This window comes from Paramormyrops kingsleyae, chromosome 10, assembly GCF_048594095.1.
Source record: "Paramormyrops kingsleyae isolate MSU_618 chromosome 10, PKINGS_0.4, whole genome shotgun sequence".
In the NCBI taxonomy this organism is placed as follows: Eukaryota; Metazoa; Chordata; class Actinopteri; order Osteoglossiformes; family Mormyridae; genus Paramormyrops; species Paramormyrops kingsleyae.
Genome location: NC_132806.1, coordinates 15,115,070 through 15,131,600, shown reverse-complemented (window position 1 = coordinate 15,131,600; position 16,531 = coordinate 15,115,070). Strand labels below are relative to the sequence as shown.

At 48.8% G+C, this 16,531-nt stretch overlaps 1 protein-coding gene across 6 annotated transcripts; it reads left to right on the top strand.

Moving 5' to 3' along the window:
• Positions 1 to 295: 295 nt before the first annotated feature.
• cntrob (centrobin, centrosomal BRCA2 interacting protein) lies at positions 296 to 12,466 on the top strand. 6 transcript variants are annotated; one of them, XM_072717368.1, is made up of 21 exons: positions 296 to 669; positions 1,270 to 1,568; positions 1,840 to 2,107; positions 2,787 to 2,877; positions 3,093 to 3,186; positions 3,399 to 3,555; positions 4,859 to 4,975; positions 5,663 to 5,779; positions 6,234 to 6,332; positions 6,415 to 6,609; positions 6,700 to 6,846; positions 6,947 to 7,080; positions 7,239 to 7,364; positions 7,465 to 7,612; positions 8,203 to 8,305; positions 8,397 to 8,585; positions 10,413 to 11,095; positions 11,255 to 11,348; positions 11,448 to 11,615; positions 11,700 to 11,890; positions 11,948 to 12,113. In XM_072717368.1, exons 1-21 carry the CDS (start codon positions 598 to 600, stop codon positions 11,978 to 11,980), a joined length of 3,525 nt encoding a protein of 1,174 aa, XP_072573469.1. In that variant the 5' UTR covers positions 296 to 597; the 3' UTR covers positions 11,981 to 12,113. The 6 variants fall into 6 exon arrangements, with proteins under 6 accessions (XP_072573469.1, XP_072573468.1, XP_072573467.1 ...); XM_072717367.1 differs by having other exon boundaries at positions 298 to 669; positions 3,402 to 3,555; positions 11,971 to 12,466; XM_072717366.1 differs by having other exon boundaries at positions 298 to 669; positions 11,971 to 12,466.
• Positions 12,467 to 16,531: the final 4,065 nt, after the last annotated feature.

Here is a 16,531-nt window from a genome sequence, read left to right as displayed (position 1 = left end):
GAAGATTAGTGGATGACTCTATTGTATGTGTATCTATAGTATGTTGTTATTGAAGGTCTGTTAAATTTCCTTTTAAAGTTTGATTAAAATGTCTTTTTCTTCATGTCTTGTAGCATTGCTAATTGTTTTAATGGATATTAAATTCCATAGTGCATTTTGTCTCTGCCTCATATCGTTTTATTATTATCCTAAAATCAGTACCAAAGGAAAACATGATCCGTGATTGCTAAGAAAAATCATACAATAGTATTGGATGGATGAAGTACTGTACATGCATTCACTAAACAAACGCGCGCGCCATCTACTGGTAACTAGCCAAAGAGACCTCAACGGTTCGGAAACCACTACGCGGAATGTATTTGATATATTATCATGAATATTTCATTTAATCTTTGTTGTTCACATCATAAGGTTTAAGATAGTTATACCACACTTATGCTGCGTTCCAACTGAACTCGTAACTCGGAAATTCCGAATTCCTAGTCTGAAATTTCAATAGGAAAGTCCCCTCAAGTCCTCCGTTTAAAAAGGAAAAAGGCCGAAAACCTCCTGTCCCTTTTTGATGACGAAAGCACGTCGTTGAGATGCGCGGTTGCTATGCCGCGTTTGAAATGGACTGAACCCTTCCTGCCCATAACCGATATTTCGCTTGGGGATTTAGCCTCAGTGGTAGGTTACCAGGCAGTTTTTGACAACTTACTCCTCCGGGATAGTACTTGTTACCGGTAAGCAACAAGATTTAATTGGTTGGAGATAGTGTTTCCCTCCACCGATGTGCGATGGAAATGTAATAGCTAGCTCCATAGCCCGTTAATTAGCTAGAACTGTAGATAGTAGGAGACTACTAATATGCAGATCCTTTCATACTTTACATCGTTACAGTACTGTCTAGTTACCTGGCTCCATAACTTAAAATCTAAAAAACGCGTGGATTTAGTTGTGGCATCTTTTTATGGTTTACCTAGCTAAGTTTTTGTTTATTATGGTTAGTTATTATTAGTCGAACTTTACAATAAGCATGTATTAGCAAACTGATTAATCGCTTTGCTGTCGTTGAAATACTATTGTCAGTAAAGCATGCGCAAATTATATGGATTTGATACTTATAAATCGATTTATTCCTAACGGTTGACTACCAACCTATCGCTGAGCTTTGTGGAAATAAACTGTCGCTGTGACTGAAGTCCAGCCACCATGAGCATGAGTTGGTGTATGCATCTTATTTAGTTACATCTAACTTTTTTTATGATTGGTGACGTTTAATGTGAGGCGATAATGTCAGCGATGAAGAAGGAAGACCTGCTGAGTGACGTAGAGCCTCTGCCTGCATCCCCGAGTGCATCGCCTCCTCCCTCCTTCCTGCCCCCATCCCTGGCAGAGGCCTCTCGTTCGTTGTCAGAGAAATGGCAGCCGTCCCTGGCTCATTCCTGGCCCACGTCACCCCTCTCCACCCTGCCCCCCTCCAGCCAGGTCACTGCCCGACTCTATGCCTCACTGAAGAGCAGCGAGAAGCTGGGCGTGGCTGGTCTGACTGGTCGCCTTGTCACTGACCCCACAGAGAGATCCAGGTGTGTCCCTTAGTGTAGGCTATGTCAGTGTTTCCCAACCTAGTCCTTGGGGACTCCCAGACTGCATATTTTTGCTCTCTTCCAGCTCCCAGTAGCAAAAGTTGTGGACTGTCTGGCAGGGAGCAAAAACATGGACTGTTTGAGGGTCCCTGAGTAGGTGGGGCTGGGAAACCCTGGTCTTATTGAACTTCTCATGCTTCTTCTTTAGAGTTTTGGAAAGGCCACGGACCATTGTCTTTTAAATATCCCCCCTTCTGCATCTGTCTCCCAGACAGGTGACTTTCAGCCTCTCATCGCCCAGTCTGACCAGTGACATTTCTGCTGCGTGGATGAAGGCTACCCCTGCACACTTTCTGGGACAGCTGGAGGAGCCAGAGGGGGCCGAATCCAGCACCCCAGCTTCCCTCTCCCCCAACATTGGTGACCCTGCTGAGGGGACTGCGAGAGCAATAGATGAAGACTTGGAGCTGGGGGAGCTGGCAGAGAAGATGAGCCATAGTCTACAGACCAGTGTGGACAACAGCTCTGCCTCAGTACTGGTAAGCACCTAGGACTATGGGTTGCAGTGTGGCCCAAAAACCTTTTCAGTACTTTTAGATGCTCAATTTTTTTGTGTTTCTCCAAAAAGGATTAATTATACTTATTTGTACGACATTTAGCACAAAAGTCAGACAATAGGAGAATATTTCATGAAGTTTCCAGAAGTATCATAGTGAGTGGACTCTGTTCCCAAGATTCTGCATATCCACACACAAGGGACAAGACAACGGTCAAGTTTAGTCCGGTTGATATATACAAAGTGGATGCATTGTTTGTAAATGTATAGAAACTCCTGGAGTGCATATCAGAGCAATGACTGTTGGTATAAATACGATACGTACAAACAATACACAATATGTGTGAAACAATACAATAAGTACAGTGACTCATTTACATCAATGAGGTTTTGCTTGTTAAGGGGGCGGGGCGGGGTAGGGGCGGAGCATAAGTGTGATCACTCGTGGGAAGAAACTGTTCTTGTGCCTCCATCCACCTCTGTAGTAGCACGCAGGTGATGTTTTACAGTTGAGAGACTTTGTTTTTTTTTTTAATATAATATAGTGGTAGTGACAATATATCACCTTAGAGTAAGTGTATCATTGTACATAAATATGTATATGTAACTAGAATAAGAGGAAAACAATTCATGTTGCTTTTTGGTGTGTGTCTCGGTTCTAGAATGGCAGGGAGCACATCCAGGACATGGAGAGCGTACGGCGTCACCTGCAGACCATGCTGAGGGCGGGACAGGAGACCTCAGAGCAAGAGAGTGAGTCACATGACCAGAGAAACTCCCAGCTCCGAACAAGGCAGTGCTATCTTGAACTTCTCCAGGCAACCACAAGAGGGTGGCATTTGGCCAAAGTCGTCATCCTGATGCACACCTATGGTCACCTCTTGCTTACATTGTTTTCCTGCCTTCTGCTTTCAGCAGGGCCAGAGCTAAGCTGCTGTTAAGCTTGTCATTACCTTTCCCACCTGCAGGGGCCGCCAGCTACATGTCTGGGTTCACTCAGCTCGACACACAGGGGAAGGACGACGAGTCCTTCGATAGCGACGCCACCTCGCACCTACTCAGGTGGGCAGGCTTTCTTTGATGCTGTCTAATTTGCTTTAACGTGTCATTACACTGCAGTTGCTATGCTAGGCATGTTTCTCTAGAGGCTTTGTCAGAGTGTTCTGGGAGATCCTTTTGGCTGAACAGAAGTTGCTGTGGGGGCTGTAGACTTGGGGACTGGTCTGTTGGTGCCTTCTGGGTGTGACCGTGACCCTGTGCCCCCCCCCTCTCAGCAGTGCCCCGGTGCTGGCGTCACCCACCTTGTCCTTCAGTGGCCTGGATGACCTCTTCCCCCGGTACTCCCGCCTGCGGTCCGACGGGGGCCCGCCGATGTCCGCGGAGGGGCAGGTCCTGCAGGATTGTCTGGACAGGGAGCGCACACGCCGGAAGGTACTGCAGGCCGTCAGTATGTGATTTCAGGCTCCTCAGAATTAAAAAATGAGACTAAGTTCAGTTTGCCAAATGTGTGCAGTATAACAAATGGCACCAAGAACCGAGCCGTACCCAAACCGTAATGAAAAAAATTACAATTCTCCATTGTAAATTATTCATCCACACCTGCGCTGACATAACCCTGCTTACTAGAAATGCTGAAAACGTGACCAAACTGAGCTGGCTGCGTCACCACTATCTGATTGGTCGAAATTCACAGAGATACCAGTGTTCTGCGTCAAAAAGCGTGGATTATCTCAAGGAAAAAAAGGCATAGTTTATATATTATTCATTATTAGTAGTGATCACACTAACTCTCACTGCACTCTCACCTATGTCTCCGATTTGTGCATTTTTATATATATATATATGTGTGTGTGTGTGTGTGTGTGTGTGTGTGTGTGTGTGTGTGTTTCTGCTTCACCAGAATCAGAAACTGGTAAATATTTAAACTGTCGACCTCCCTAAACTGCAGAATACCTATGCAGGTAAAATGATTTTGTTCTTGAAAGACTTCATAAGAATTAATTGATTGATTTCTTTTAGTCCTGCTGCGCTGGCTTGTGCTCGTTAATAAACGTGTCCCATCATGGAAGCGTTCTCATCACACACAGCGTTCGTTTAGGAGCAACACTAGAAAGGACGTCAGGGCATAATCTGCATAAGCAGATGCATGTTTGAACAAGCAAGCGAAGCCGATGAGCGGACAGGAAGTGAGGCCACGTCCCCGTTGGTTTCCAAGCCCCTGTCTCTGTCGGTACTGAGCGGCTTGTGTGCCCATGTCTGCGCGGTGCCTTGATTTGGCGGCCAGGGGCCCGTGAGGCTGATCCCATCACACCACATGGGCTTTGCTGCTGCTAGCACTGGCAGCTGCCCCTGGGACGTCTCCTGCCAGTATCCCTACTCTCCCCTCCAGAACTGCATCCTGCCCTGTCACTGGCTCACTGGCATCCCCCCCCCCCCGCCCCTTTTCTGACCCTTCTGCCCTCGGAAGACCCGGTCATCCTAATGCCCGGTCATCCTAATGCTAGCCGTCATTAGCCCAGTAACACCATCCCTGTTTCTTCTCTGCTGATTCTGCTGGTTAATTGGCATTGCCTTTTAAAATCCCCTTATTTGTTTGGTCAGTGATGGTGGTGTTGGGATCGATGTATCCATGCACTGGGGTCTCCGTCAGTGGCTGTGTTGATGATGTCCCGGTCTCACTGTGTGGGTGTGCTCCTGGTGACCCCACCTCCCCCCCCATCGTGGTTTTTCGCAGCACTGCGAGAGGCAGGTCCGTGCCTTACAGAACAAGGCCCTTCAGTTCCAGCAGCAGCTGGCCCTGGCCACATCCGCCGACAGGAAGAAGAATGTCATGATTGAGCAGCTAGACAAGGTGGGCAGCTGCACACAGTCTATCGGCACACGCAAACCGCTCAGACGCACACCCAGACGGACACAACGAATCGGCTCTCACAAACGTTCGGATGCACTCAGCGAATCGGCACACACAAATGACCAGATGCATACAGCCAATTGGCACGCACAGATGCCCAGAAGTATGCAGTGAATCGGCATGCACAAACACCCGGACGCAAACAGTCAATTGGTACGCATAAATGCCCAGAAGCACACGGCCAATCAGCACTCACAAAAGCCCAGACGCACACAACCAATCGGCACACACAAACACTCAGAAGCACACAGCCAATCGGCACACACAAACACTCAGAAGCACACAGCCAATCGGCACACACAAACACTCAGAAGCACACAGCCAATCGGCACACACAAACACCCAAACACACACAGAGAATTGGCATGCACTAGCATCCAGATGCTGTAGCTCTGTACACTCTACACCAGGGGTGGGCAATCTTATCTGCAAAGGGCCAGTGTGTATCCAGCTGTCCAAACCCAGGTGTGAGTGACAATCAGTTGTCAATTATTAATCTAATTAGGGAATTGCAGTGAAATCCTGCACACACAATGGCCCATTCTGGGTAAGATTGGCCAGCACTGCTCTACACACTCTGCATGCTACAATGGCAGTGTGAAACACGCCTGCCCCCCCCACACCCAGACTCTGGCCAAAATGGTGGCGGGCTGGAGGAGACACGAGCAGGAGCAGAGTGAGAGAATTGGGAGGCTGCATGAGGAGAAGGAGGCGGCACAGAAGACCCAGGCCAAGCAGCAGGAGGTCAGCGAGCACTTGCACTACATCTGTATTGTGTCTGTCTGTCTGCATGTGTCTGCTTGAATGTCTGCGTCTGCTTGTCTGCAAGCATTTGAGTGTGTCTGTCTGTCTGGATATGTCTCTGTGCCTCTCTGTGTCTGCATGCATCTGCACTTGTCTCCATCTTCTCTAACCCATCTGCCTGTATCGCTGCAAGACTGCATAATGTCTTCACTCGTCTGCCTGTGTGCATATGACTCTGTGTTTGCCTGTGTCTAGATGTCTGCACCTGTCTACATCTGAGGTTGCCTGTCTGCCCGCCTGCATCTGTCTCTCTGCGTATGCCTGTCTCCGTTTGTCTGTCTGCCTGTTACTGTGAGCTACACTTTTCACCTCTCTGTATCCCGTGGCCATCTGCTCTTGATAAGGCTCCACAAATGCAGCTGTGCAGACCGTGCATGTGTACACATCTCTGCAGGCATCTCTGCGCTTGGAGCAGTCCCTCTCCCAGGCTGTCGAGACGATGGACAGGGAGCAGAAGCACGGAGAGGAGCTGAGGAGCACCAACCAGCTGTTGGTACATGTCCCTCAGACACACACACAGACACACACACACACACGCACCTCACACATCACGCTTAGAGTAACCCTCCCTGCAGGAGCGGCAGCTGGCTGACCTCCGCGCACGGCTGGAGGAGCAGGGCCGGAGGAGGGAACGTGAGCTGGAGGAGGCGCGCAGGGAGGTCCAGGAAACGCATAGCACTTTGTCCCAGCACAGGGAGGCCTGGAGCAGTAGGGAGAGGGAGCTGGAGGAGCGGCTGGTGCTGCAGGCTGCTGAGTTGGACAGGGAGAAGGTGAGGAGTGGGGGCTGGGGGGCTGGTGCGGCAGGGGGGTGGGCGGGGGACTGGAGGGGCCCAATCTCAACTCTGACCCCTCCCCCTCAGGCTGGCCGAGAGCATGAGACCCAGCAGCTGAAGGAGGCTCAGCAGGAGCTGCGGGCGGCCCAAGCCAGGCTGCAACAGCTAGACGGGGAGCTGGAGGAGGCGCGCAGGGAGAGGGACGCGGCACGGATGGACAGAGCACTGGAGCAGGTCAGCTGGGAACGTGTGTGTGTGTGTGTGTGGGTGCGGGGGGTGTGTGGGGTTATCCTGAAGCTAATGGCAGCCGTCTGTGTGCCCCGCCGGGTCTCAGGCTCGCTCCGAGGCCCAGCGCTCCCACCTGGAGGTGGAGCTGAAACTCTCGCTGGAGCAGCAGGTGACAGAGCGGCTGATAGCCCTACAGAAGGAGAACGAGGAGAGCACGGCCTCGCTGAGGGAGCAGCACAGGTATACCTGTGCCTTCCAGGGTGACTCTGGCTGTTCCAGGGTGACTCTGGCCCTGCTGATGTTCAGCAGCGGGCCGGCTGCAGGTGGGTGACCTCCGCAGCGGGGGCTTGTAGTCCTGGTTAACATCTCCCTGTCCTCCGGCTGCCCTCGTCACTCAGGAAGCAGCTGCTGGACCTCGGTGCCCATCAGGAGAGGGAGCTGTCCAAACAGATGGCCGAGTTCAGGGCCGAGCTGCAGGGGCGTGACGACCGACACCGGCGGCTCGCTGAAGATTATGAGAGGAGGTGGGGCTGCTCGGGAGACCTCTCAGCTGCATGGCGGGGGGGGGGGGGGGGGTTGTTCTTAAAGCCACTTCCTACTGGCCCCTCCTCTGCCCACCTCCAGGCTGACCCTAAAGCAGGAGGAGGTGCAGAGTTTGGAGAGCAGCAAGAGGAAGCTGGAGGCCCAGAGGGCGGAGCTGGTGTCTCGCCTGCAGGAACTATTGCGCTCCCATTGGACGGAAGCACTCAGGCTGCTGGCCAATCAGAACCAGGTCTGGGATGGGTGGGAGGGTCTTACCAGATAATCATCATAGCTGCTGGGTAAAAGTGCTGAATCAATGTTGAATAATTTTCTTCATATACTGGTAATTTAAATGATGTATAATACAGATGGTTGGCAGGAGTAGCGTTCTGGAAATGCCCATGTATTTCAAACTCTTCTGATTTTAAACACATTTTTTTCTTATTAGTTCCTTATTAGAAAAAAGAACAGCACAATTATTCGATTTTTGCAGCATAATTTAAAGGAAAATATTCTTAAGGAAATATGGCAATGCTTTAACCCAGGGGTGGGGAACCTGTTCCATGGAGGGCCAGTGTGGGTGCAGGTAATAGCCAATAATAAAGCAGTGGTTCTGAACTGCAGTCCTGGGGACCCACTGTTATTGGCTGATTGAGAGGCCATCCCAAAAACCCGCACCCACACCGGCCCTCCATGGATCAGGTTCCCCATCCCTGCTTTAAGCTGATGTCAGATCAGAACCGGCTGTGTTATATGCTGTCTGTACCATATAAACGTAAATCATGTCAATCATGTTTGGTATTTGAGCATGAGTGTCCCCCACTGCCTGTTCGCTCTCAGGTGGGCCCCCCCCCCTCACCCCCTCCAAGCAGCAGGGTGGAGCTGCCGGTGATGTCGGACCGGGAGCTGGATCAGGCCGGCTCATTGTTACAGCATGTGCCAGGTATGGGGGGGGGGGTGCGTGTGCGGGGCTGGGGCAGCGTCGGGCCCTGTGTGACGTCTCACTGATTTATCCTGCCCCCTCCCCTCCCAAGACCCCCACCAAGACCCCTCACAGCCCCTTGAGTTCATGATGTCCAGGGAGACGCCTCACACGAGACTGGAGTCACCCCTCCACAAAGCTCTTGGCTCTCGCGCCCCCCAGCCGGACCTGAGCAGCCTGTTTAACCACAGCAGCTCCTTCTGCCCCCTGGAGCCTCAGTTGGATGACACAGCGATCACAGGTCAGCCCCCCCTCCCCCATTAAACAGAAGCCAACAGTGCACCAGTCTGAGCCTCCCCCCACTGAACCCTAGATTTTATTGAGGGAATGTGATTGGTGTGATTGGATTCCAAGGTGCGTGACGTCACGTCCGACAATCTCCTGTTCCAGCTACCACATCTCGGAACAAACATGGCTGCCTCCATGAACACGCTGCTGTGTGTTGTTAACTTTATATTTTAGCAGATTTGGAATGAGATTATTTTTTCAGAGACAAACAAGAAACACAAACTAATCAAACCACATTAAAAGCTTTATCAAATATTTTAGTACATTCATAGCGATATTCCTTTTTCGAGAGGCAAACAAACTACAAACAAACAAAAGACACTGACAAGTCTGGTAGAAAGCTGACATTGCATACTAGGATACTGTTTATGCATGATATGGCGTTCTCCAAGTCAAACACGTGCAATTACATTTATAACTATTAATACATTTAACAAAATAAACATTTTTAAATATTTAGAAAATAGAATTATTGTTGACTGTATAACAGGGGAAACTAGGACAACGAAATTCTGTCTGACATCAACGTCATAAAAGAGGCGTGTTTCCGACGGGAAGTGACGTTTTCATCCGAGTTCCGACTCGGAGAGAGATATGGATAATGACTTTACTTTAGTAGGTGGGGGGGGGGGGGCGGATGCGGGCAGATGATGAGTGTAAGCACAGCAAAGCCCCGTGGGATCTCGAAGCCAGCCTTCAGATCCTCTTATCGCTTAATTCTCTTATGTGTCTTATGTGCTTCAGTTATTGATTAATTTATATGTTTGTTTGACAAATGCATCTTATTATTGCAGAGTCCCTTTATACTGATGTAAAGTGGCAGGATGTAAATATGGGGGACACACCATATAAATATCATGCTTTAAACCGGTCTGGCGACACGGCCTCTTGTACGCATCTGTCTGCCACAGCCATATGGGCCTTGCTTTCTCCCCTTAGTGCCTCTGATCCACTTAGAGCTTCGTAAGCAGTGGCTCTCCCCACCTTCAGCTGCCGCAGGAAGATATCGCAAGCAGATCTGTCTGCTCCAGTCAAGCGCCCCCTCCTGTCTGCTCATAGAATCGCGAGGGCTAATCAATTAAATCGAGAACATTATTCAGGAGGTCTTTGGTGTTGTACTGTAGAGGGCTTTCAGTGTAATCATACATGTCAGCATCCTGGAAAACCTAGTGAATCCCAGCATAATGAAACAGATACAATTAATAAATAGGACTGTTTAGATGCCATTCCATCAATCATTTTCAGCCTCATATTCAAGATATTTTCATTTTGTATTATTTTTAGTAAATAATTATAACATTTATAAAGATAAAGTATTGGCATTTTTTTCTGATTCTGTAGATTCAGAATTTGGTCAAAATGGACCGCTCCTGTTACCTGGGACCAAATTAGCGGGCGCTAAATGTGGCCGAGGGTTAGCGTGCTTACAGGCTTAGGCGCTGTCCCTGCCAAAGGCCCTTTCGTGATTAATCTCTGTGGCCGGTATGTTTCCCAGCCCCAGTACTGCCTCGGGGCCACAGTTACGTGAATCACTCTTCAGGATCAAACATTAGGACGATTCTGTCAGTGACGGAGGTCAGTGTGTCATTCGATCGGATGTGTGGAGGCTGGGTCACTCTTTGTATTTGATTAAGTTAATGTAGCATTTCTCATGCAGCTTATGTGTTTGACAGTTAGTACAAAGGCCCAGAGGTGGCAGTGTAGAGCCACCCGGGCTTATAGGGCCGGCTGGCTGACCGGAGGAGGCGTCATGGCCTCTTTACTCTGCTTGTATCCTCAGCTGGAGGCTGTGACCTGGAGGAACTTTGCGAGAAACCCCTGGCCAAAGAGAGGCATGCAGCTCCAGGGCTGGAGCGAGGGCTTCCATGGAAGGGCAGAGAGAACAGGAGGCCTGCGGGGGTCCATGACATGGAGAGCGGCAGAGAGGAGCGCTCTGGGGACAGAGTGACCCGGGATGCCCGCTTGTCCTCCCTCCAGGGGCAGGCCGGTTACCATGGAGACGGAGGCAGACTGAGTCAGACAGGGTACTGTGCAGAGGGGGGTGTCTCTCTGGGAATCAGCACAGAGAGGGACAGACATTTGGGGGGGAGTGGACACAGTGCCCCTAGTGGCAGGGAGGTTGTTTCGCAGAAGGATACCAGGCTGGACCTGAGCGTAGGTAGTGTGGTGGCACAGGGCGAACACCACGCCGGACTGGAGCACTACAGGTCGGGCGTCCTGGGTTACAGCTCATGGGGGCCACAGCTGGGAGAGAGTGGGGGGCCCAGGTCCAATTGGGGGGCCCCTGAAGGTACCCAGTACAACACTGCACTGGGAAGTGGTTTAGAGCGTGTAGTGATTCCCGGTCATTCTGGCACCAGCCAGTACCTGGAGAGGAGTGCAGAGAACCAACCAGCACATACAGGCAGGCCGGGGGGGCAGGACGAGTACAGACAGGCCCAGCTGCAGTACTACATCAGCAAGGTAAGCTTGCCTGTACTGCACTTCACACACAGATAAGGCTGTCTGTGCCACGCAGCATGTCTGCCTGTGTTTTCTGTATGTAGTAATCCCTGTGCTGTTCCATGTTCTTGATCTGTGTTGGATGTTCTGCGATTGATTGCTTTGTGTGCCTCCCCCCAGCTGCTGGATCGCTGCCCTGGCGAGCCCCTGGATCTGCCCATCTCGGGCAGCGGGCATCACTCTGTGACATCTGGTTCCGGCCCAGCTCAGACCGGTATCTCTCCCCCGTACCTTGGCGGGTTCTGACTCCCCTAGTAGGCTATGGGTGCTGTTAGCAGCCCACTGGAACTACAACTTTCTGCTTCGGCTCCAGGTCTGCAGGCACCCTGGGAAGGTGAGGGTGACCCTCAACCCCCGGCGCCCCCCATGGTCACCCTCAGTAGACCCCTGTCTTTGGCCGTCACCAAAACCAAGCTGCGAGCCTCTCCCCCGTATCAGCAGTCGGCCGGCAGGCCTGAGTCCGGTCCCCTCCCTCAGAGTGGTAAGGGCGTGCACCCCGCAGATGCCGGCCCATGGGGGGACGGCTTGTGCGCACAGGTAACCTGATCCCTGGGTCTCCCCACAGACTCGGACCCCACCAAAGGCTCCCTGGCCGGGCAGCAGCTGGCCCAGGTCACGCGGCTCCTGTCGGAGTACCAGGCCCAGCCGGATTCGGCCATGCCCTCTCTGGAGAAGCTCCTCGCCCAGCTCCTCTCCGCTCAGGCCGACAGCGCTTCAATACAGCACCTGCAGCAGACCCTGACTGAACAGAAGGAGGTGAGACTGGTCATGTGACCTCTTGGCCGTCACTTCCTCTCACATGTCCTGTGACAGACACTCCTTTTGCCATACCACAGGTCGGCATGATGGCTATGCGGAGGAGAAGCCAGCCCCAGCGGCCCACGGAGGGAGGCAGGAGCCAGGGCCAGGGCCCCAGGGGCAGGAGAGGCGGCCCCCAAGCCCACAGGGCATCTGTCACCCGGGGCAGCGCGTGGAGGTGACAGGGGACAAGAAGCCACCTCTGGAGGAGGCGGGCAGCTCTCAGCGTTTTCCGTTTGCTCACGTGCCAGAGCTTCCAGATGGTTCTGTGCTGGTGGAACTGGTGCATTCTTGGGAGCTGCTGATGCTGTGTGCTACGCAGAGGGAACAACAACGGATTTAAAGTCAACTTTGTCACTGCGCAGCCTGGACTGAAAGACGGCTAAATCGAGATGAAATCAACAGCCTGCTCTTTTAACCAAAGTTTTAAAACAAACCTTTTGTTACATGCTATATGTCTTTGATTTTTTTGTACAGATGTCTCTTGAAGATCGCATTGTGCCATGCAGTCATTAAAGGTCTAGTTTTCCTACATGTGGTTGTCTTTTGTGTAGTCTTGTAACCATCTGCATAAAACTTCCAGTCCTGCAAGATCCCTGCATTTCCTTATATGCCTGTGTGTCTGTGTCTGTGTGTGCATGTGCACTTATGTGCTGGTAATTGATACATATGGTTGTGTCCTGTTCTCAAGTGAACAAGGGCTGAAAAAGCATTTCAGTTTGCACCATGAAGGCTCTGCAGTCAGCTGTGCTGATCCTTGCTCAGTGTTTTTCAAGGTCACATATAACTCTCACCCTTCTCTTACAATGGACATTTAAATGGCTGATGTCAAAATCAAAGGATTTTCTTTCTTTAATCATTGTAACTTTAATAAAAGCTGTACTGTGTCAACTGCTTGTGCAGGGATGTTTTTTGGTAAAATCACATTACAGTCACACCTGGGAAAAATCTTGAAATCTGGAAAGCACTGGTGTCCAGATTGGACAGAGCAGTACTACATAAGTTTGCAGCAGGCACGCATACAGCCCCATATTCTAAGTGGCTAAGTGGCTTAACGACTAATGAACTCAGAGGTGATCTTTGGCCTGTACTTCCCTCGTCCTCTCGCTCTCTCTCTCTCACACACACACCCTCTCTCTCTTTGTATTGTAGGGTTGTAGGAATATACATAACTTCTCCATCCTCATCCCTTGCTCTGGGACTGGTCCCCAGGAGGAACTACAGGTCACAGTAGAGAATTTTTAGGAGACCCCCTATGAAGCGGAAGTGAAAAGAAATCTGGGATATACGGCGTGATGCGTAATTTTGACATATTGAATTTTTTTTCTTTTAATCTGATTCTAGAGCCCGTGAATTCTTGTCAACGCGACGAGGACAAAATGTCTTTTCTTGGTTATTTGTTCCAAGGGCTGGTTTTCAGGATATGTAACTGGTGTACTATTTCCATGTGACTTGTACCCGTGTTTCCCACCTGCTGCGATTGTAATAGCCTTTCTCCAGCATCGGCTTCCCAAGCATCAGGAATATCGGATGGTTGAGAAAGCAAGCTAAATGGGTCTCAGGGCTGCTGGAAGATAGACCCCCCCCCCTCACACCCCCCAGCCAGCCTGGGATCGCCCACCTCATGCAGCAGACGTACGGCTGGCCACCCGCTGAGGCTTTGCACTGACGGTTTGTGCCATTTAACATCTTTCTGTAACTTTGATTCTCCATCTCCCTCCTGTTCACTGTGGTCTTGCTTCTCTTCCTTAGTTTATTGCATATAATTTCTTTTCCTTTTGTGTCCTAGATTTTTCCTCTATATGATTTACTGGTCAGTGCAAAAAATAATCCCATGCAAGCATCATCAACACAAAGATATAAGTCAATGACATATTACTCTATAATATTTATCTAACACTGACCAGAGATCAGGAAATGTGTGTAGTAAGGACAGCAGGGATGACCTACAGGCAGCTATGCAGAGCGATGATGTCACCACCCACCGCCACATTGAAGTGCTCGCATGTCCTTCAAATATCAGCTGTTGATCACTGTTTGAAATTATTTACTTTACTTTAATTATTTATTATTTATTACTTTATTTCAGACCGGTTACACCAGTGCTTACCTGAAGTCCCCATATCATCTAAAACCAAGCTTCTGCTTATTACCTATTATCTCACACTTGCGGCTGTCCCCAAAGCCTTGCCGATCTTACCAATGTTGAAACCAGTCAGTAAGTTTTTCCCTCAGGATTTTAGTGTTCTGTGATTCATCAAACCGCATCTACCTACATGCAATGTATATACTCAAGCAGATCCACCACCTTCACTGCGTGGTTCTGATGAATTAGATGTCGCATCTGCACTTCGTTATAAGTATTGTTAAGCATATTGTTACAATAGTAATTTGATCTGAGACTTTCAAAGGTGATGCAATAGATGTGAATGCCCCTCTGCTATCAGACATAGTAATACCTTTTCCAGTAGGGTTTGTATGAATTACACAGCACCCTCAGTAGTGTATTTGTTAATCAGCAATCAAACAAGGACTGGCACAGACGCTGGTAAAGATGGCGGCTTTTGCTGACTGTGTAGTAATCCCATTGGTTGGATATGATGTACTGCCTTACCTGGCACTGGTCTATTTTTGGGTGGTTGGGGATGAGGGAACCAAGACTACCCTGTATCTCTGAACCTGCTTCATTACCTCTCTCTCTCTCTCTCTCTCTCTCTCTCTCTTTTTCTCTCACTGTTTCATGTAACTGATCTACTAGGCTGGTTCATAAGCTAACATGGTACGTAAACCATCATGGACATCCATATATTTAATACTGTTGAGACTCTACCTGTATAGGATTGTGTGCATGTGGGTAATATGTATAGAATATCAGAATGCGGCCCCTCGCCTGGTTACAATGGGGTTACATTCCAATAAACCTATCATAAGGCGAAAATGCATGTTACTACGGTACAACTAACCTAACAAACATCATAGCCTAGCCTAGCCTACCTTAAAAACATGCTTAGAACACTTACATTAGCCTACAGTTGGACAAAATCATTAACACAGGATCTATTTAATAATAAAGTATTGGATATCTCATGGAATTTATTGAATAATGTCAAGTCGAAGTATCGTAACGCTGACCATGGTAACCCAGGCAACGTCTGAATAGTTATTCTGTTTTTAAGTCCCCTCACAGGTCCTGTTACATTGTGACGTGCACCTGAATTTTACTGAGTGAGCCCAAAATTAAGACAAATTTGTGCCTCTGGCTGGAGCAAAAGATTTAAGAAACTTAACTCAGACTTGGTGTCAAGGACCAACAGTCATTTTGGTTTCAGGTCATTAATAACATTAGGCTGCCTGATGTCAGCAAACTGCAGTATTTGCAGTGCTAGGCAAACACGTAACTTCCTGCACCATACAGACATCCTGACCAATCACTCTGTGTGCTCTTAATCCAACACATATGCCTGTTTCTGCTTTTCTGTTCCCACTGGGGCTTCGCATCTAGTCATGGTTAATGGGCAGTTCTCCTGTTTCATATTGTTACATCTTGGATTTTCTGGACTGATAGTCTGTTTGAAACTTTGGGAGAAGTTATAGACATATCTGCTGAAAGGTCGTTGTTTTGCAGCTGCTGTGGGGTATAGCCTGTTGTCCCTGTTCTATATGTATTATAGTCATTGTGTCTGAGACTTTTCGGCTTTCTGCATATTAAAAAATCATAAGGTGATTTTGATCATTTGTTCCAGTTTAACTTTTATCCCCTGCATATCATTTAAAGTCTGGAGATGTCGAACCTTTCTATAGCAATTCTACTCAGGTATAGTCTGAAAGGGTTATTTGTGCCTCTTGAGTGTTCAATCACATGACCCAGCTAAACCAATTAATGTTGGGATTGGACTAATTTAGGGCTTCTTGCAGTTCTGGGAATGTAAGTAATCTAAAGACAGCTGGGAATTCACATGAGGAAAAGCTGACAGAAGAGCCTCTGCACTGTCGAAGACTAGGGACAACAGAGCCACATAAGCCATTTAGACAGAGGTTTACTTTTTACAAAGAATTCACAAACAAATGAACATTACCGTTTTAGCTTTCAACAAAATACTATTATGTATTGATCAGAGAATAACTTGCAATTTGGGTTGGTGGTTAATCAGGGCCTGACTTTCTGACCAAACAGAACTGCGTGTGAGAGTGCTTTCTGGGAACAGCTATGGAGCAAATGGTTGGCTTGATGATTGTAATTACTGCCAGCTGGACCATGAATGTGATACTTACTGGATATTTAATGATAGATGCCTACCTTTGAATGATGACTTTTGGTATTTTTGGATGATGTGGATAGTGAATGTTGGAGGGTAGGTAGTTGGCTAGTCGGTTGTTCAGTGATGTCAGTACTTGTACTTTTTGACTTGTTAGAAGATGAATGCTGGAACATAGCCATTGGTTGGAGGATGTTATTATATTGGTATTTGTTCGATGTTAGTATTTGGATGTTGATAACTGGATAGTATTATTCGTTATCTATTGGTTGAGTGATGGATTTTGAGATCTGCTATCTGGTGATAGATGTTGGTATTTGTTTGATGTTAATAGTTGTTGGCT

Bases quoted from the DNA above. Each gene is read 5' to 3' on its own strand.
- cntrob (XM_072717366.1), top strand. From the start codon at position 598: ATGCCGCGTTTGAAATGGACTGAACCCTTCCTGCCCATAACCGATATT. The intron at 6,333-6,414 runs GTACATGTCCCT...CCCTCCCTGCAG, and splicing joins GGAGCACCAACCAGCTGTTG to GAGCGGCAGCTGGCTGACCT. The intron at 11,096-11,254 runs GTAAGCTTGCCT...GCCTCCCCCCAG, and splicing joins TGCAGTACTACATCAGCAAG to CTGCTGGATCGCTGCCCTGG.